General features: G+C 44.8%; 1 protein-coding gene across 6 annotated transcripts in view; it reads left to right on the top strand.

Annotated features, from left to right (window-relative positions):
- Positions 1 to 21,348, top strand: part of FRMD4A (FERM domain containing 4A) — a 474,860-nt gene that overhangs the window by 149,873 nt on the left and 303,639 nt on the right. For 2 of the 6 annotated variants that reach the window (XR_014242615.1, XM_082385287.1), the window contains exon 1: positions 15,810 to 18,450. The exons of 3 other annotated variants lie outside the window; for them this stretch is intronic. Coding sequence is in view for 2 of the 3 variants with exons in the window: in XM_082385287.1 (XP_082241413.1) it covers positions 18,292 to 18,450 (159 nt within the window). In the remaining variant the exon portion in view is untranslated. Of the gene's footprint in view, positions 1 to 15,809; positions 18,451 to 21,348 lie in introns of those variants that run through there. One more of the 6 variants, XM_082385293.1, reaches the window with a different exon arrangement.

Genomic DNA, 21,348 nt, shown 5'->3' with positions numbered 1-21,348 from the left:
GTCCCTTCTGAGTGGCAGCTCTCACTTGGACCCACAGCAGAGATGTATCTCTTTAGTTTTAATCTCAGAATATCTTCATTTCTACCTCTTGCTGGAGGAGGCCACTGTGAAATGCCTGCCCTCCAGCACTTAACCAAAGCCTTCCTAGGGACATCTGACACCCAAGAGAAGCAGATCAAGGGATATGGTAGCTATTCATTACCTCAGTCCTTTTTACTTTATCCTTATGAAGTTAAATAATCAAATATCAATATACCTGGACCATATGTTCTCAGCTGCCTGCTGAGATTCTTTTATTGAGTTAAGATTTAACTCATCCTTATTGAAGGCTAATATCCTTTTGTTTAATCATGCAGCACCCCATTCTGGGCCTGAACTCGGGCCAAGAGAGCTAGGACTTGGGCAGGGCATGGAGTGTGGTGGGCAGGATTTATAGAATATAAAACCAAGGCAAGGAATGAGAGTTTGCTGGTGGCAGGAATCCCTAAAACAAGCCCCATGGACAGGTTAATGGGTCCTGAGTGAGAAAGAGTTGGATGGAGCTGGAGAAATCTGGAATGACATGGTCGATGGAGACCAGAGAAATTAGAGGAGAAGAAGTAGGTTCAGAGCAAAGGTAGGAGGAAGAGTCTGGAGGAATCTCTTGATCCGCTTACAGAGCCGAGGGCAATGTCTGGGCACAGCCTGGGCTGTGGACAGGCAGAGAGTAGGTAAGGTACCACCTTGCTCAGAAAGCCAACAGAAGAAACATCAGTAAAAATGCTTCTGTAGCTTTTTCAAAATGACAGAAATAATGTTCCTCGTGTTTTTCAGTATTCCTTCTATAAAGTCCATCCTGTTCATTCCTTTTGGAGCTAATAAGACGTAGATGATTCTTCTCTATTACCTTTTTACCTTTGCCGCCAGGAAACTCAGAGCTAAAGTTGGGGCCCAACTTGCTTGTTCTAGCTGCCTTTTCACATTAGCTCATCCTTTTAACTCATTTTTGTCCTTTTCTTTTTTTCTATTTTACACTGTCCTTAATTTCCTAGTTTACCCTTATATTCCATGTATACAGTTGACTCTTGAACAATCCAGGGGTTAGGGGAGCCAATTCTTGGCACAGTGGAAAATCCACGTGTGATTTACAGTTAGTCATCCAGATCTGCAGTTCCTTTCTATTCACAATTCCTCCGCATCTAAGATTCCACATCTGTGGATTCCATCATCCACAGGTTGTGTAGTACTGTAGTATGACTACTGAAAAAAATCCACATATAAGGGGGCCCACACAGTTCAAACCGTGTTGTTAAAGGGTCTGCTGTATATTTATGTGCATCTATCTTGCTCCCTGCCAAGCAGCGTGGAGTCCTGTAACTTTCTCTTCTGTTTGGGTTAGATTCTGTAAGGGAAACCAACACAGTGGGAAGAGAGTCAACTGGGAGTAAAAATAGAACAAAGCATACTGCTTCCCTTCTCTTGGCAGGGCTAATGATCCCAACAGGTGTATCCAAAACGCTGCCAGGTAAGCCGAGCCCTGGGAACTTCGTGCTCTGAACAAGGCAGTGCTTTTTCCCAGAAGGAAATGAATTCATTTGGAATGTTTGGTCCTGAAAAACAGAGCCCTTCCATTGTGTGCTGTGTGGACTCAGCAACTTAGTGCAGCTCCTTGGTGGCAGCTGGAGGGATGCTCTGGGGAAGATCAGAGAATACACTCTAGACAGTATCCCCAGGGGAGCAGCAGAGGTGCACCTCCTCATTCTGAATCTCCGTGTCTGACGCCCACCTTCCATACAGGCTGCAACTCTGCCTGAGGATGGTTCTTCTGTAGAGTCCTGACTTGTGCTGAGGGCCGAAAGAGAGGTGTTTCTGCTTTTAAGTTCCCACCGGGATGCTGGAAGCCTCCGTCTTGTCCTTTTCACCCTCCGCTTCTTTTTTCTTTTCCTTTCTAAATTTTGCTGTCAGCGTGCTCCGCTGTAAACGATCAGATGCACAAATAACAATAGCTTCCTGGGAAAGCTTTGCTGCTGCAGGTGCTGGGTCAGTGCCAAGCAGAGGAGGAAAGCCCAGAACACAGTTTCAGGGAAACCGCAGCATTCAGATCGCAGTCTCGGGAGAATTGTTTGATTTCCATGAGGGATGCTGGCTCCGTATCCACCGTGAAACCTGGCTCCAATATCTCCTCTTTGGGGGGTGGGGGGACTTAAGCCCCACCCCACCCCCGATACCTTGGCTTTCTTGTTTTATTTGTTTAATGTTGAAGAACAGTTCATTACCAGAATCTAGTCTCTGATCTTGGCGTTCATGGGAACAAAGATGAAAAAAACAAAAGCTGGGAGGCGATGAGGCTTCAGTGGTCAGGTTTACTCCAAGAGGAAGAAGTAACACATCCCAAATGCTGGCTCCGGTACTCAGCAGCTTTTTGAGAATTTCTGACCTTGAAATGTAAGGTGTGACTGTCCTGGGGCTTGTCCACCTTGCCAGGCTATCAGAATGCCCATTGCTCAGCTAACTGTCAAGGAAGCAAGATATCGCTCCCTGATGGCTAAGACATCCGGCCAAGAAGCTCTGGCAGAGGAAGGTCTCCTGAGTGCACTTCCTTCCATCCTGCAGTGAATTAACTGGGTCAGCCGGGGTCAAGGAGCAAATATCAAGTGACACACTTTCCTCCCTCCTTCCCTAGTACATCCCCCGACTCGGCCCCCAGGGAGAGAGAGGGCAGACATGCAGGGGCTAGATGGTCGCACCAGGCCAGGCCCTCAGAAAGGAGAGGAGAGCATCCCCTTCTGCGGTTTTTCAGGCACCATGTCCTTTTCTCCCCTCTCCTCCCTCTGCAGATTGATCTCAGGTCTTCAAGAAAATGACCAGGAGCCAATTCAGACAGAAAGGAAGTTGCTGAAACCCACGAGATCTTGACCTGATAGACAACAATGTACATTTATTCAATGAGCTCCTACTTTGTGCTTTACAGATTATTTTCTCCTTTAACCCCCAAACAGTCGCATGAGGCAGACTTTCGTGTGCATCCCCACTTTACAGAAGAGGGAGGCAGAACAGAGAGAGATGAAATCATTCGCCCAGGGTCCCACAGCCGCCAGCACTGGCAAGTCCGGGGTTTGAATCCAGGCAGAGACATCTCCGGAGGGAATCTGATTGGGGTCTAATCTGGAAGGAGGGCCCGAGCTTCAGAGAAGAGGGTCCTCGAGGAAGGAATGAGGGTTGCTAGATTCGGCAAATGAGAATACAGATGCCTAGTTACATTTGAATTTCAGATAAACAGCAAACAAATAGTGCTTTAGTGTAGGTCTGTCTCATGTTGTTTATCTGAAATTCAAATTCAGCTGGGTGCCCTATATTTTGTCTGGCAGCTCTGTCTATAGGGCCACTTTTGTTTCTCTCTTTGTCTTGTCTTTCTCCCATATTAAGTATGCTATCTGCCTGCTCTCTTTGATTTTTCCTATGTCCTTTTGTGCTTCTGCACATAATCTTGCTTCAGAATCACTTGTTAGCAGTGATCTAATACTGCCTGAGCATCCATAATGTGCCGGGGCTTAGATGTTGTTCAGGAAGTGGTGGCCTGTGCCTTCTGGGACAGTAGGTGTTAGGGTACAAACATTAGGCATCCTTGCTTCCCCCATAGAAGTAGAAGTAACTGCTGGTGCCGGTGGGAGGTGCCACTAGGGGGCCGAGAAGCCTTAGATAACTCACCCCTGACTCAGCCAGAGGAGTTCCACTTCTAAGATATTTGTGTTTCCACCCACAGTTTCATTTGAGCAAATATTTCCAGTTATAGAAGATCACTCTTCTAGACTGTTCTGCTCTAAAGCAGCACTGCTCCAACATCAGTGGACAAAGGGATCATCTGGGGATCTTGTCAAATGCAGATTCTGATTCAGCAGCTCTTGGGTAGGGTCTGGGAACCTGCATCTCTAATAGGCTCCCAAATAGTGCTGATGCACTAACATGTCCGCAGAGGACATTTTCAGTACCTCGTGTCCTAACTGATGTACATGGACATAGATTATTTTCCCTATCTTTGTTTCACATGTCATCTATCTGTCCTCTATCAGTCTGTGTCTGTCTCTATGTCTGCCTATCCATCTATCAATCTATCATCTTTACCATGACTATTTTATACAAATGTTTGGTCAAGATCACTGTGAATGTCACTAACCCGTTTTTTTTTCTCTTATACCATTTATTGGTGATGGGATTACACTGGAAATCAATCCCAACAAAAGAACCATCCTGAATAGAGTCATTTTCTAAGTGAAACGTTGCTTTGAAATGTAACATGTAAGAGACTCAACTGTGTCATCAGGGAAGCCCTTGGTTTTGTGTAGACACCTCAGCTGGGTGTCTCACAGGTTTTACTCCATAGCACATCCATGAATTGGTGTGTGTGTGTGTGTGTGTGTGTGAGTGTGTGTATTACCTGTATCTGTGAATGAGGAACCATATTTTAGCCGGGCTTCTTGGAATAGATTTGCTCATATTGAGATGCAGGAAAGAAAGGAGTTATTTTTGGTCAGTGGGTTAGTGACATTCACACCGATCTTGCCCACTCAATGAGCAATGAAATCCGCATGGTGCCAGGGGGTCGTAAGAGAGAAAGAAAGGGACACAGCACATTGAGATGTTCCTTTCTGAAAAGTATTCCCTCCTTGGATACTGTGGGTTCTTAAATATCTAATCCACTCTGAAATGGTCCATCCCGCCTTGATGTCCAATCAAGGTCAGAGAGTCCACTATGAGAATTTTACATTTGCCAAATTTGGAAGTCCAACAGACCTGAAACAATTCTGGGTCTTAAAAAGTCTTTAACCCTTGCATGACCAAATGGGAATCTTTATGGGTTATGCGTAATCCTAAGAAGTCCTCTGCACAGATTAAAGGCAGATCATGGTTCATATATGTGAAGGAGATCATTTCCATTTCCCTCTCAGTTTTGTACAAATATTAAATAAAATAATTAGGCCTAAGACACCAGCCCTGGCCTATTGTCCGATCAGATTTTTTTTTTTTCCACTTTCTATCACATCTCAAATGTACATGTTTCTGTTAGATGTATTGCTCTTCCTTTTAAAAAAATAAAATGAAGTGCTTATTTTTCGGCCACAGATGATATCAAGTGCTCCTGCCTTGGAGTGATTTAATGTTTTTTCCCTCTTCCTTTACAGCTGTGACCTAGTTAATTGTAGGTGGGGGGCAAACTCTGAAATCGTTCGACTTTCTGCTTTGTTTGGAAATCTCACTCCGTGAAATTGTAGGATGTCCTCCTTAATAACAGGAAGTCAGGTCTCGAGATCAGCACCATTTGTGTCCTTTGTGCATTGAGATAAAGAAGAGTGTTTCGTCTGCAGTTTCCTCGTGGTTAAGGGAGAGGGGAGAGGGGAGATAGAGACATGAAAATGACCCAGAGATGAGTCACTTATTTCTAAAACAAGAGTCTAAACGCCCTTTGTTGAGGGCAGATTGTAACCTCTAAAATGTTCTGCCCTCCCGGCCACAGAGACAAAGGAGTAAGTGATTCAGGCTCTGGGTTTCGCTGCTTCATGCCTGCCTTTAGGGAACTCAAGTCCTGAAATATCACATCATTAAGAAACCGTTTTAATTTAGAAATAAATGTGCATTACTAAGAGTCAGGCTTTTCAAGTCAACGAGCAGGTCCTTGTGGTGGGAAGAAAACTTGGATACCTTTTAACAAAATATTTCTTTTAACTACTGAATTATTTTTCGGGGGGTTGGGGGGGAAGAAATCATTGGGTAGAAGGTCCCTAAGTGTTGATTTTCCATTCCCCAAATGGGGAAAAGTTCATTTACTAGCCCCTACCATGACACTCAGAGGTAAATAGCAGTTCTTCTGAAAAGAATGTCCAAGAATGAAATTGTAAACAGTAAAAACCGTGACTGACTCACTTCCATTTCTCCCCATCGCCCTAAATCCAAGAATCAAGGGGTGTCGTGGGCCTCGATCAGTGGCTCTCGGAAAGTGTAATCCCAGAGCCAGAGTTTCAGTCTCACCTGGGAACACGTTAGCAATTCAAATCCCCGGGCCCTACACCTGATCTACTGAGTCAAAAAACTCTGGGGTGAAGCCTGGAGGTCTGTGTTTGAACACATCCTCCAGATATTTTAATGCAAGCTAAAGCGTGAGAACACTGACCTGCGCTCTTAGGTAACATTATGAGTGAAAGGAACTCATCTTCAAGACGCAGGGAACTCAGTGTTGGTCTGTGGCCGTGGTTCTTTTCCATGGCTGTATGTTAGAATGACTGGGATATTTTGTTAAGAGTAGTAATACCAACTCCCTCCCCCAGACTCATAAAGTCAGAATCTCTAGGGATGGGGCCCAGGTAAATGCATTTCATAAAAGCTTCCTGGCTGATTCTAATGGGCCAGCCAGGGCTGGCAACCAGTGGTCCATGGAGGGACCAGGTAAGGGAGGGTTGCTAAGTTGGCTGAAATGCTGATGCCTGGGGAGAGGAGGGCTGCAGTCCACAGGGCAGGATCCAGGCAGGCCCTGCAGACTTGACATTCCAGGCAAGGGAGATGCCCAAAGCCAGTGGTGGCGTCCCTGTGATCGGTGGCCACAGTGGGGCTGGGGGAGTTTCATTTGGAGTCACTTGGTGGTTGTCAGAGCCCACCTTGCTAGACCTTCCAGGTACAGATGTGAAAGCTGCCAACACACCCTTCCTAAATCAGCACAATGGACAAGGTCAAGGTCAAGTCTGGCCAAGTTCCAGGAGGCTGAGAAGCGCTAGCAGGAAGCATCTACCGGCTCTGAAGCCTGGTACCCAGTGGCTTAGGTGGTGCCCGGGACCCTCAAGTCCCCGGGTTGGAGCTGTTACCCCCTAAACCCAAGCCAAACCAGTGGGCTTGTGCCCTTGACCCTGATCTGCATCTGCTTTCCCACGGAAGCTGGAGCCTGAGGGGCTGCAGTCTGGCTCACCGTGCTCTAGCTGGGGGCCCTACTTCAGATCAGAAAGGACCCCAGTCCGTCTCCTGCATCTTTCCACATCCTGATGCTGAGTCTAGCTCAAACCCACCACCAGAAGCCAACCTATGTTCAGGGTAATTTAAATGGGGTCACAGCCTCAATCAGCCTGAAGCCACTGACCCCCAAAATACCCTAGGCCAGTGCGATCTGCTCAGAGGGCACCACCCATTCCCAACTTCCTTTTCTTGCCCTTGGCCTTCAATGGAGGAACTAGCCCACTTCATGGCTAAGGCCCCTTGGGTCACGATGAGCAGAGTGGTCCGCGCGGAGGGTCCAGGAGGAGGCAACTGTGAGGGCCACGCCGGCTGCCACTGGCACTGGGCTTCAGAGCTGGACTCTGGTTCCAGCCTGGGAATGAGAATGCAAATCAAGCAGATGTAGTAAAGGTCAGGGCTGCTGAGGCAGGTGCATGCCAAGTAGCATAGGTTCACCTGAGGGCCACCTGAGCAGAGCCCATTTACATAAACAAGTCCTAGAGGTCAGCAGTTGTTTCTCTGCCCGCAGGGAAGGTCCCAGGCTGTCTCAGGATCTGCCCAGGAACAGGACAGAGCAGAAGTAGTAGGTGAAAAAGATGACTATCTAAGGGTATGTCCGTTCCTTCCAAACTTCAACATAGACTCATCAGATGATCCAGCATTCCATTTCTGGCTGCAGACCCAAAAGAAATGAAATCAGAGACGCAGCTATTTGTACACCCATGTTCATAGCAGCATCATTATTTTTTTATTGAGGTATAGTTAATTTACAACGTTGTAATAGTTTCAAGTGTACCGCAAAGTGATTCGGTTTCATATATATATATATATATATATATATATATATATATATACACACACACACACACATATCTCTCTCTCTATATATGTGTATATATATATGTATATATATGTATGTACGTGTATGTATTCTTTTTCACATTCTTTTCCATTATAGATTATTATAAGATATTGAGTATAGTTCCCTGTGCTATACAGTAGGTCCTTGTTATTTGCCTATTTTATGTATAGTAGTGTGTATATGTTCATCCCAAAGTCCTAATTTATCTCTCACCCGGCCCCCTGTTATCCCCTTTGGTAACTATAAATTTGTTTTCTATGTCAATTTCTCTTTTGTAAATAAGTTCATTTGTATCATTTTTTTAGGTTCCACATATAAGTGATATCATATGGTATTTGTCTTTGACTTACTTCACTTAATATGAGAATCTCTAGATCTATCCATGTTGCTGCAAATGGCATTATTTCATTCTCTTTTATTGCTGAGTAATATTCCATTGTATATGTATATGTGTATATATACATACATATATATATATATATATATATATATATACACACACACACACACACACACACACACACACACACCACGTCTTCTCTATCCATTCATCTGTCAATGGACATTTAGGTTGCTTCCACGTCGCAGCAGCATTATTCACAAAAGCCACAAGGTAGAAGCAACCCAAGTGTCCGTCAACAGATGAAAAGATAAACAAAATGTGGTATACACATACCGTGGAATATTATTCACCCTTAAAAAGGAAGCAAATTCTAACACAGGCTACAACATGGATGAACCTTGAAAATATTATGCTAAATGAAATAAGCCCAGTCACGAAAGAACAAATACTGTGTGATTCCACTTGCATGAGGTACCTCGAATAGGCAAATTCAGAGAGACAGAAAGAATCGTGGCTGCCAGGTGCTGGGGGGAATAGTACGATAGGCACGGAATTTCAGTTTTGCATTCTAAAGATGGATGGTGGTGATGATTGCACAACAGTGTGAATGTACTTAATACCATTGAACTGTATGTACACTTAAAAATGGTCAAAATGGTAAATTTTATGTTTATGTATATTTTACCACAATTTTTTTTTAAAAAGATCAATATCTGAAACCCACAGGGGTGGAGGGTAGGAAACCCAACAGGTAAATACTTCCACGCCTCACAAAGGAAATGAGGAGGGGCTGTCATCCTGGCTTGGGCTCTGAACACACATTCAGTTTCATGAAATCCCTGCCACATAGGCTGCTCTGTTTTTCACATTTTGAAATGCAGCCCGAGTTTTGGTGGAGAAGGTAGAGTGTTCCCTCGAGAGAGTGCCTCAGGCCACTTAATCGTGGCCAAACTCAGGAAGGAGATCTCAGACCTGCCCATTACCCGTGCTTAATTAACAAGAAGCCTGCTCCCAGCTGTGGTACAATGAGGGCGTCGTCCTGGGTTTATTAAGAGACACAAACAGAAGGCACTTAGCTCCTAAGTGTCTCCTTACAGCCAAATCTTAAATCATCACCTTTGTTTCGGCATCAAGGGGGAAATAAACAATCCCCTGATCCAATTTCCTTTCTCTCTCTCGCAGAAATTTACCTCAAATTATGCCACATAGAGACTTCATTTGAAAAAAGGGAAGAATTCATTTTATCTTTCGTAACAAATCAAACAATAAAGTCTCAGCTAGTTTTCCTTATAGGTTTTCAGATGCTTTCGTGGCCTGGGTGGGTATAATTACATTTTTTCACTTGCATCATTAAAGGGCATTACATTTCTTTCCATCTCCTGTTTCCCTGGCCCTCCTTCCTGTGCAATTTTAGGGTTGCCAATTGAGGGAAAGGACCTCTTGCAAATTAGGAGACACAGTGAGCCTTGGGTTAAGTAAATGTTTCACTTATATGGGCCGCTTGGCCTCTGTCAGAAATTGGGAAGACATAGGAGAGATCTAAATAAAAGGACTTTTAGATGGCTGATACGGGTACCTGCTGGAGCCTTACTTCCTCCTGTCTGTGCACTTGGATTCTGGCAGGTCCCAACTCAGCTGCTTCTACCTGCGGTTCGTTACGCCCCTCTAGGAGCTTGACCACTGCTGTAAAGGGAAGGATGTGAAATTCCCTGGCACAGGCAGATGGAGGAGGGTCCAGCCAGCCATGCTTTCCCTCCAACCTTGCATCCAGCAGTGAACCCCTGGCTTGTCTTTCCTTATATCTTTTGGTCTGTTTGCTCTCAGCCCACCTAGTTTCCGGCCTTCTGGTTGACCTGAACTCTAAATTCATTGTTCACAGCTATTTTGACTGCCCGCTTTGAACTCATTGATTTACCTTGACCTTTAAACTCTGGATGACTCTGGATATCTGTGACCACTGACGTGATTTCCTAGCCATAATTTGCCTGGATCTCCAACCCCAATATAGTTCTTGGTTTTCCACCTCTGTTGCTAAATCCTAAGCTATCTCTATTATCCTTGGTCAGCCATGGATGCAGAACAGACCACGCTACCCATAATCAGGCTAATTTAAATGGTTCCGAAAAGCAGCACTCCAAATAAATATTTTTATCCATAAGAGATCTTAATGAGAACGTACAGTATTAAATTCTTCAGTGGTAGTTTAGGTAACTCACTACATTAATAAGCTTATCCTAAAACAGGCCTAATTTTGTATATATCAAAGGATTTGCTTCTTGGTTCGCTTTGAATTTGTAATACAAACATCCAGTTCATGGACTGTTTCAGTCCCCCTTGACAAAGTCAACTAAAGAACTCGTGGTTGCTTTTTGTTTTGTTTTATGTGTTTTGGGGTTTTCTGTCATTGCTATGGAGATTGTTTCATGAGAGGAATTTTATTAACTCTAGAAAATGTGATGGACTAGAGTAAAACAGATTTGTTGACACAACCATGTTGGAATATAGTCTCTGGAACCAGGCATAGCTGCGGGACTTCTGGACTTGGTGGTACTAAGGGTAAAGAGCTCTGGGGTGGGCCAGAGTGATGGTCAGGAGATAGTCTCCCAGCTGGGTTCTTCGGATGGCAGACATATTTCTGTATTTCTCTGCTTTCTTTTTCCCCTTGGGAAAAGCATTCCAAGAAAGCAAGGGGAAAATGTAGCGTAGAGAATGGCTTCCCAAAGTCATTATCTCACCAAAATTGCATCTGACCTACAAAAGTGTCATTGACCACACCTCCATTAGCACAGCCATTCCATCCCCATTCATCAAGCCTCCAGCATTGTCATTGTCATAGCGCGTCATGTCTTCACAACCAAATAAGAAAGGGGATGTAAGGCTGACCCTACACGCCTGCTCTTTGAGAAACCAAAGCAAGAAGAACAACGGAAACTCCTATTATGGAGCTTAAGCTACTCCAGGGTAGATTTTATGAAGACGTGTCACCCAAGAGCAGCAGGAAAAGCCACAAGCCTATGCTTTTATATAAAATACACATTTTCATTCATTCTTTGTCATTACATTTCTATTAAGCTCAAGACGCTGAGGATTAAAAAAAAAAAGTAGGTTTGCTACATTAGAAGGAATTTTAGAGAAATGAGTAACAAATTTCTTAAAACCTTCTAATAAGTTATGAACAACATAAGACATAAGAACATCAGGCCTGCAGTTGGGGCAAGGGTTAAAAGGAATTTAAGCTATAGGTAAAAAAGTAAGTGTTCTTATCTTGATTTACCTCTTACCAATTCTACTTGCCTTCCTTTATGTCTGGAGGAGAAACATTAACTTCTGCCTCACTGAGTTATCCTTAAACCTTTTCACAGCTTCTAGACACAAGTTTTCTAACATCTTCTTGGTTCCCACTTGGAGGGAAAGTTATCTCTCAACAGCTCTCCTCTGAGCAGTTAATTCATCTTAATCTCCCTCCATAAGAAGGAAGAAGAGATGGTTCTCAACGGAGGGCAGGCCCTGCTCCCAACTTTACAACTTCACTCCCGACAGGCCCCAGACCATTGCCCTCCCAAGCGCTTACAACCCCGAAACAACACAAGGCATCTATTTTTTTTTTCATATAAGGCCATGATCACATAAACACAGGCTTGCAAAATATATGCTCAAAAATCATCCTTGGCCACTGAGTCCCATGGAAACCAAGTAACAAGAGATTAAGAAAGAGAAGAGCTGGGGGCATTTAATTTCTCTTCAGGGTCTGGACTGATTTGATTCAGGCGGCCCTGATTTTATTTCTACTGGGGCCTGGCATGTATATGAGAACTGACTTTTGTAACCAGGGTAATTGATAGGATGACATCACTTTTATGGCCCTAGGATCCCTTGTATAAAATGGTTTGTAGCACTTGTGGGAAATATTTCTAAACATAGCTCTTGGCGTGCAGCTCTGGAGTGCTTAAGCCAGAGGGCAGCTCCTGCCTCTCTGCTACTTTCCCAGGGACCCAAAATATTTTTATGTACACAGCCAAGCATTTTTTAAAAATTATTCTCCTACCCCCAAATGATCAGAGTGTGCTCCCCAGCATTTATATGAGCGGGTCATTTGGGATCCCAGGTTGAGGAATGATGACGCACTGATGACTCTTTGTCAGAGCTGGGATGTTTTCCAGACCCAAATATGGGATTCAGTGTGTTAGTGAGCAGTTCTGAAACGCCTCGGGATTTCAAGAGATTGTTTGGGTTTGGGTTTTGCATGTCGCCCACTCACTTCACCAGACAAGTGCTATTTCTAAATATCCTTTTCCCAAAGAGCTGGCACTGGGATTATAAAGTGACAAATGGGAACTTCCAAAAGCGTTTGGACTTTTGCTCCCGCTGGTGGGCGTGACAGTGTCAGAAGCAGAAGGAGAAGGAGGGGGAGGGGAAATTCTGGGCTCTTCTGTGCCTTCTGCCTCTGTTTCCCCAAAGTCCATCTGCACGCTTGGGGCTAAGTCAGGAAAGACAGCAGGCCGGCCCTCGAAAGGCAGCACTGCCTGCTGGCTGTCGGACCCCACCCTACCCAAAGCCGTGTCTTAGAGCCCAACCAGGAAAGTAAGATCGCTACCACTTCATAACCACTAGGATGGTTATAATCAAAAGGACAGGCATTAACAAGGTTGACAAGGATATGGACAAATTAAAACCCTCACACACTGCTGGTGGGAATGTAAAATGGTGCAGCAGCTTGGGAAGACAGCTTGACAGTTCCTCAAAAGGTTAAACATGGAGTTATCATATGATCCAGCAATGCCACTTCTAGGTAGCTCTCCAAGAGAGATGAAAAATATACCTCCACACAAAAACTTGTACATGAATGTCCATAGCAGCATTATTCATAATAGCCCCAAAGAATAAACAACCCAAATGCCCACCAATGGATGAATGGTTAAACAAAATGGGTTATCTCTACACGATGGAATTTTATTCAGTAAGAGAAAGACATGAAGTGCTGATACAGGCTACAACATGAATGAACCTTGAAAACATTATGCTCTGTAAGAAAAGCCGGGCACAGAGATCACATTTATATAAAACGTCCAGAATAGGCAAATCTATAGAGACAGAAAGTAAATTAGTGTTTGCGGGTGGCTGGGGGAAGGAGGGAGAAAAACGGGTAGCTGATAGGTATGTGGTTTCATATTGGGGTGATGAACATGTTATAAAATGAGGTCGCGGTGATGGTTGTACAACCCAGTGAATATACTAAAATCCATTAAATTGTATACTCTAAATGGGTAAAGTGTATGGGATATAAATTATATCTCAGTCATGTGTTCTTTTTTAAAGAATACTAACAAAGAATGCTGGGCCACCTTCATTTAAAAAATAAAGTTTCCAGTTCTGCCCAAACTGGCCTTTTTGATTACACATGGAGATTTAATAACAAAAGCATTCAATGGATGGAAAGAACTGTATGTGCAATAGATTTCAACCCAAGTTTGATCCTGTGTTGGAAGTCATGGCGGGGAGGGCATATAGAATTAAAACGTGAATTAGCAGCTAAGGCTGGAAAGGTCTGTGACACAGCAATGTTCACTGTACACAAAACCCAAAAGAAATCTGCTTTCTACAAAACCTAAAGATATGGTTGACAGGTGTTTCTGAACACCCCCCTGCTTTTCCACTCACTGTTGTGGATTCGTTTGTTTTCCAGCACCTTCTCAGGCTCACTTTGGAATAAGTTGCCTGTTGATCCTCTTTAGGTCTTCCAAAAGAACAGATGTGGCTTTTAGCAGGCCTTAATTCTGGCTGAAACGTCTCGGCATTGGGTCTCAACGGGACCGGGCCTTGATGTTGGAGAAACTGCCCTTTCTCTTCAGGTTCTATCAGCAAAGGATAACATAACACAGGGGTCCCCAACCCCCGGGCCGCAGACCACTACTGGTCCGCAACCTGTTAGGAGCTGGGCCGCACAGCAGGAGGTGAGCGGCCAGCGAGCGAGCAAAGCTTCATCTGCCGCTCCCCATCGCTCCCCATTCTCACATTTCCGCCTGAGCCGTCCTCTGCCTTCTGTGGAAAAACTGTCTTCCACGAAACCGGTCCCTGGTGCCAGAAAGTTTGGGGACTGCTGACATAACGCATCTAAGAGAATCCTTTTAAAAATGCTATTTATGCCTCCCAGTAGCTGAATTTAACCTGACACAGAGTATGGGAGTTCTCCAGTCAATCTTATGGCTGACATTTTCTAAAACAGATGTCAGTAAATAATCAGTGAATAATTAAGATGGGTTAATTAGATTGCATTTCTGAACATATTTCTTTGGTTGCTGTAAATAGACTTCTCCGCATGTGTGCCATTTCCTGTTTTTGTGTATTTGCTAATTTTGTTCCTAATGACACTACGCATTACTTCCAACTTAAGAGTTTTTCCAATTTCTTCTCAAAGCAGTAATTATGTCTGAAAACATCCCTGGAGTCAAGCAAAGGCATTTATTGCTTTTTTAAAAATTCCTCTGTCTTTACAAAAATAGTGAGGAAAGTCTGGGAGCAGGGGTGGAAAACCCAAAGGCATGGAGATGGAGGGAGCTGGACCAAGGGTGGAGCAGCTGAGAGAGGGGGGCCCAGGTAGGGCCCTGCCAAGCCTCCCCCACCCCCCAACCCCCGCCATGCCCTACGAGGCCCCACCCACCTCTCCTGCCTTTGACCTGGGCACGAACTCCTGGCTTCACCAGGCTTGCCTCTCCCCAGGGTTAGCACCTGATTTAGAGCCCCCTCGATTCCCTTCCCAAACGTGGAACCACAGAACCAGGACTTCAGTTCTCCCTGTGATGCTCCCGCCGCAGGGCAAACGGTAGGCAAACAGGCAGCAACTGACCCAATCCTGCCAACTAACTCAAGACTTACACTCTTCACCCCAAACATAAGCAAAAAGGTTCATGAAAGGAGGGGAGATGCAGGATGGATCTTGACGATGTCTCCTGGGCATCTCACGGTACTCCTCTCCCTTTAGATACCCAGCGGGTCACCGATTCATTACTCCTTAGGTTTAGTGATCAACTGTCTAAATGGCGAATCACCTAGAAAAACCCAATTTTCTATTATTTTTGAAGAAAGAATAAAGAAAATGATTTAAAGGAGTTGGGAGTCAGTAAGACAAATCCAGGTCATTTGTTGGCCTGGTGAGCCCTGGTATCATGTCCCAACACCATCGCAATATTCACACGGCCTGGACAGGTCACTCTGATTTCCTTCTCTGCGACCTGAAGGCGCACACACAGAGACACACATACACACAGATGCACACACAGACACACAGAGATACACAGATCTGTATCTGATTGCTTGAGCATCATAAATCCCTTTAAAAGCACAGGGCATCACAGTCAATGGTAGCGGTGCTGTTTGCATGCACAGCCTCAGATGCCATCGGGAAAGCTGCCCTGTGAAAGTCTGAATTAGTGACCGAAGGTCTAGGGCAGAAACAGACATGACTGAAGAGACGGGGCCAGCGAAACTGGGGAGCATCGTCCACCTGCACCTGGGCATGACCCGTCCCTGTCACCTGTGTCTCCACGGGCTCGAAGACATCTGCTGACGTGACCAGGCTCAGACTGCAGGCTCCAGAGCCAGTCTCCGCAGAGGGCATCCCTGCCCCCATGTGCGGTAAAGACCTCAGGGCAGCTTGAGTAGGTCTTGCTCTTCTCAGGAATTGATATGTTTATATTCAGGCATGTTTTAAAAAAAAGCTTATTATGGCACATTTAGACTTCAAAGATTCCCAGACCGTAAGCTAAATATATATTTAACTTTTTTTTTTTTTTAATTTTTAAAGTCACATTATTTAATCGTAGATTTAAAAAGTGGCTTTAAAATTATCCCTATCCATTCCATAATTACATGCTCTGGATAAGAGCCTGGTTCACGGCCAGAATCCCCAGAGGTTGGAGAGTGTGAGCTTGGGGACACAGAGAACAGCTAACTATGATACAGCTTGCCTTTGTTTTTTCTTGAAAATACCACGGCAGTTAGCTAATGTTAATGGAGCAATCACTGTCCGTATACTATTTGGTTTTTTTAAATTTACCTTCCTTCCTTTCTTTCTTTTTCTTTCTTTCTTTCTTCCTTAGTAAAACTATCTCTGCTGATGCCTTTGTAGAAAGACAAGATTCCTTTGTAACCCCCGCTGCCTTTTATTACGGGGTGTGTGAAAAGAAAGGAATAATACACAGGAATGAAATCATGCAGTGTTACCCTGGAGCCATGACTCATGGAAAAATGATAAAACTCATCCAAGAAGAGTTTAAATGAAAATGGTCTTCACATAGTCATTAAATGAATGAATACATTGATCCACAGCAAAAGGGAAAAAAAGGGATTCCAAGAAGGTGACTTAGAGAAACACAAATTTGGAAATGATCTCAAGAGTTTTATACTATCAGTGATAGATAATATCCTAGAATTACCTGATCATGGGAAACGCTCCAAAAAATTAAACTAGCGTACATGCCACACCCTGCGTTATCCACGTTAAGAATATCCCCTGATAGGGACTTCCCTGGCGGTCCAGTGGTTGAGACTTTGCCTTCCAATGGAGGGGGTGTGGGTTCGACCGCTGGTCAGGGAGCTAAGATCCCACATGCGTCGCGGCCAAAAAAACCAAAACATAAAACAGAAGCGAAATTGTTAACAAATTCAATAGAGACTTTAAAAATGGCCCACATCAAAAAAATCTTTAAAAAAAGAATATCCCCTGACTTAATCCTCACAACAGCCCTGTGAGGTTGGTGTGATTTACATCACTATGGATAAAGAACTACTAAGTCGGAGAAGTTAATTTGTCTGACCTCACACAGTAAGTGGTAGGGCCGAATTCAAACTGTTATGTCTGATGTCAGGACATTCTAGAAGGTAGTGAGTTATGAGTTCTGTGAGTTATGTTCTACTAGTTTCCTGATGACGTTAAAGGTTTGAGTTGAAGAGACAAGATAATCCATCAATCAATCAATATAAAGAATGTGCAGAAGGCAAATATGCCTCAGTGACTACCACGCACTGAAAATGATGTTGAGACTTAAACACGCCCTTCTCTTAACTGTACAGCTTGTGTTATGATGGAATCTTCTCCTACCTCTTCCCTCCCCTTCTGACTTGGGCATCTTGTCTTTTGATCTATAAGCTATTGAATTAGAAAGCAGATGCCCTTCTGAAACATGGTTTAAAATAATCAAAATAATCATAATAAAATAATAATAAAAACAATAATCAAAACTCAAAATAACTTGATTGACATCTCAAATAGCTGTACCTTGTTTAACTGGAGGTCCTTCCTTGGATTAAGGTCGCCACAGGGCTTATCTAATATGTGATAAAGTCACAAGAGCATTTATAGAAAATGACCCTTCATGGGGAAAAGGAGATAGGCTACCTTTACCCCCTTTATCTGCTTTCCTCCAAAATCGCAGATGTGGATATTACATCTAATAGATAAGTTTTCTTACTGCCCTTTTCTTCCTAACCTAAACTTGGGAGGTTTCCAAAGTAAATGCCTGGCTTTTTACAAATTGCCCACAGAAATAGCAGTTTTTCCCAGTGTTGATTTAAAAAAAAAAACCCAAGCTGGCCTTTTGGCTTGCCGTGCAGAAACTCTGGTTCTCGAAGTTTTAAAGAGTTAAGAGACTAGATGGAATGCCTTGGGAATGTTGGCGCAGAGGCTGAAAATCCATCCCCTTTGTTTCTCACCCTGGATGGAATCCCGGAACCAGGAGCACAGTGATGACTCCGGGTTCACGTTCTTCTTTAAATTCTGTTCCGATGTGCACCGAGAGTCAGCCGGGGGTCCACCGAGGTCCACCGAGTACCTATCCACAGTCGGGGAGGCTTACCTAGTCCCTGGGGACTTCCCAGAGGCAGCGAGAAAACATTTTCATTTAGGAGCCGTTTGCTCATCCTTGAAGGAAAACAGTCCCAGAAGATTAATGAGGGTGGTGGGGAGGGAAGCCGGGGATGAGGACAAAGGACCAGGAGGAGACAGAGTTATTTGGATTGCATTTTCCTGGCCCGATGACATCTCAGTGACATTTGAACTTGGCGTTAGGAAAAGAACACAGCCCTGCGTGCATGTGGGTCCTGGGACCGGAGGGGCAGAGGCGGGGCCTGGGCTGGCATGGCTGCGGGGCCGCAGGGCTCCGAGGACCTGCTGAGAGGCTGGGACCGGCTGGTATGGGGCCTGACTTGCCGGGTGCTGAGGACGTGCCGAGGGGGGAACCTGCGGGTCCTGCAGCTGATGCTGAAACCATGGTGCATCTCCAGGGCTGTCTACCAGGTGGGACCCGATGCTCCTCTTCTGTTTCTTTGCAGCATGAGAAACCCATAGGGGATGGTGGGGAAGGGGTGTCAACTGCTGTCACTTGTGTATTATGTCCAATAAATAAAGGGAGGGGTTCGCTTCAGCTGGCATCTCCTAGGTGCCAGGCGCGGGGAGAGGTGTGTCGTAAGCAGGATCTAACTCAGTTTTCCAAACAACCTGATAAAATAGGCATTTAGGGCACCTTTTGGATATGAGGTTATTGAAACTCAGAGAGGGACGTAAGTTGTTCAGGGTTACCCAGCTGGTAACTGACAGAGCCCTGTGATTTACACCCAAGTAAAAGATGAGAATGCCCTTTCCACAAGTTCATGCCCCTCTCACAAGAGATGCTGTTTTCTCAAAGGGAGAGTGTGTGTGTGTGTGTGTGTGTGTGTGTGTGTGTGTGTGTGTGTGTGTGTGTGGTATAGAGGTGGCAACAAGCTGATAAGGGACGTTGGCTGCGCGGGACACCAGGTGAGGAGGGAAGAACGCTGAACAGCGATATCGGGTCCCCATCCCGCCCATCCTCACCTCCCTCCCCTTTGGTGGCTCCCCTAGTCAGACACCCCCACACAGAATGTGAGAAAGCGGGAAAGTTTTCTGCAGGAGGGTGGCCCTTCTGAGTCAGTTGGCTGGTGATGCAGAGCTCTTAAAAAGAGAGAGACAAGAGAGTCTGCTTTCCCATCCAGACTGGTGGCATGAAGCCAGGGCCCTGCCGGCCACGGGCGTTTCAGTCCTGACAGCCCAGCCGAACCTGAGGAGAAGAAGCCAGACTTACTGAGGGGGGGTGGGGGGTGAAGGCAGATGAGCAAAGGGGTAGCTCTGCCCCTCCCTGGTTCTTGAAGGAAGGTGTCACTAGTTCTTCCTCCATTGATGCTTTCTTATAACGCAGTTGGTTTTGCTGATTTAACTTGAGTGGCTTGGGTCCTCTCTCTTTGCTTCCCAGACTGCTTGAAAGCAAGCAGGCACAGCTGGCCTTTGTATTTTTAGGCATAATTTGGCGGTGTAGAATCCCTTAATGAACCATAATGGCTAAACAGCCCAGGACCGTGTAACCACCCTTCCCCCCAAGCCCTCCTCATGGAATGTCCAGACTTGCATTGAAGGGACAGCTCCCTGGAAAATGCACCCAGGAGCCCTGAGTTGATTTTACAGAGGGGCAGAGTCCTTCCAGAATCCCCATTCCTTCTTCTTCTGCCCACGGGCAGATGGGATGAAGACTTTTCAAGTGGCTTGCAGAAAGGGTTGTTTGTTTTTTTTTTTCAGAATTCTTGTGTCTGAAGGGCTCATACCCATGGTTTTACTGTAAGCGGCAACTATGTCTGTAATAGATCATATATAAAAGAAACTTGAGAGAAGTCTTCTCAAATTTGACAACAATCTGGAAAGTCTACACAGTGTTTCCCATGACGAATTGTGAATCTGAAAGACTTCTGGAAAAAAAATCTCCCACATGGGAGATTCAAGCAGTAACTATCATGGTTAGTTGGTCCATTTTTTTTTTTTAAACCTTGGTTTTAGAGTCAGTTCTCCAACAGCTTGGTGTTTGGGGGTAATTCCTTAGTCCAGATTAGTCTGTCTTATTTGTTGCTGATTACGAATGAGTTTGGGGGTCCTGGCTTCTCACCTCTGTCTCCCCCTTTCTTTTTATCTCCTATTTGTCCTCCCTTATGTTTCATCAAGTTACATAAAAATCAAGATTCTAAATCGAGCGAGCAGGGTGGGCTAGCCCCACCTCAGGGGGGCGTTTTTAGGAACCTCCCTTCGTGTTACAAGTGTGTTGGAGAGAACACTGAATTATCGGACACCAGGCCTGGAAAACATTTTCTTCCTGCTTCAACCTCAACTCGATTCATCAGACACTTACTGAATAACAGTTGTGTGCCTGGCCCTTGGTAGGCAATTGGGACTCAGAGGCTAATCACACCTCATGCTTGTCCATGGTTTGTCTCTGGCCAAGCTGCGCTGGTCAGCCAAGCCAGGGTGCCCAGAGGGCAGATGCCTATGACCCACACAGCCTGTCTGCAGCCAGCAGTTAATCCCCGCAGGTGGGTCTGGAAAGCATTTGTGGAGGGGAAAGTCAGGACGGCAGGTCTAAACTAGTTCACTGACCTAAGAGGCCAGGTTGACCAGTTAGCTGTCTGCAGAGCCGGGCTAAGGGGCTTGGAGAAGAAAGGGAAGCTGAAAGCAAAAGGCAGCTGCACTGGACCTGGGTGAACTGAAGGAGTCCCAGATGAGACTTAGCATCTCCTGGGCAGCTTTACCTGCTCCCAGACCTTTTACCTGCCAGATGGGTAGGTTTTCCACACCAAGCAATTCCGACACTAACTGCCTGGAGTTAGCACAAGTTCAGGTTAAGGACTCAGGTTACGGACTGCCTCCACACTTCAGACACCAATCAAGCAGGGTTGGTTTAATGGGACACGTACAAAATACCAGCCTGTCCTCAGGAGCTCACAGCCTCCTGGGGAAGAGTCAAGAAAACAAATCGAGTTTTCAAGGGAAAAACAGAGAGTAACTAATTTTGCTCAGGGAAGACTTTTCAGAAAATCTTTTATTCTCTCAGAGCCTTTGCTTTCTCAATTATAGAGTATAGCTTCTTAGCAGTGTAAGGGATAAATCAGGGCATATTTGTGAAAGTGTGCTGTAAATATAATACTAAAGTATATACAAATGGGAAATGTTGTTGTTTTTATTGAAGTATTGTTGCTGTACAATATTATATAAATTACAGGTGTATAATATAGTGATTCATAATTTTTAAAGGTTATATTCCATTTATAGTTATTATAAAATATTGGCTACATTTCCTGTGTTGTACAATATATCCTTGAAGCTTATTTTATACCTGATAGTTTGTACCTGTTACTCCCC

This window comes from Balaenoptera borealis (genome assembly GCF_965194805.1).
Source record: "Balaenoptera borealis genome assembly, chromosome: 3".
Classification (NCBI taxonomy): Eukaryota; Metazoa; Chordata; class Mammalia; order Artiodactyla; family Balaenopteridae; genus Balaenoptera; species Balaenoptera borealis.
This window is presented reverse-complemented; position numbering and strand designations above follow the sequence as displayed.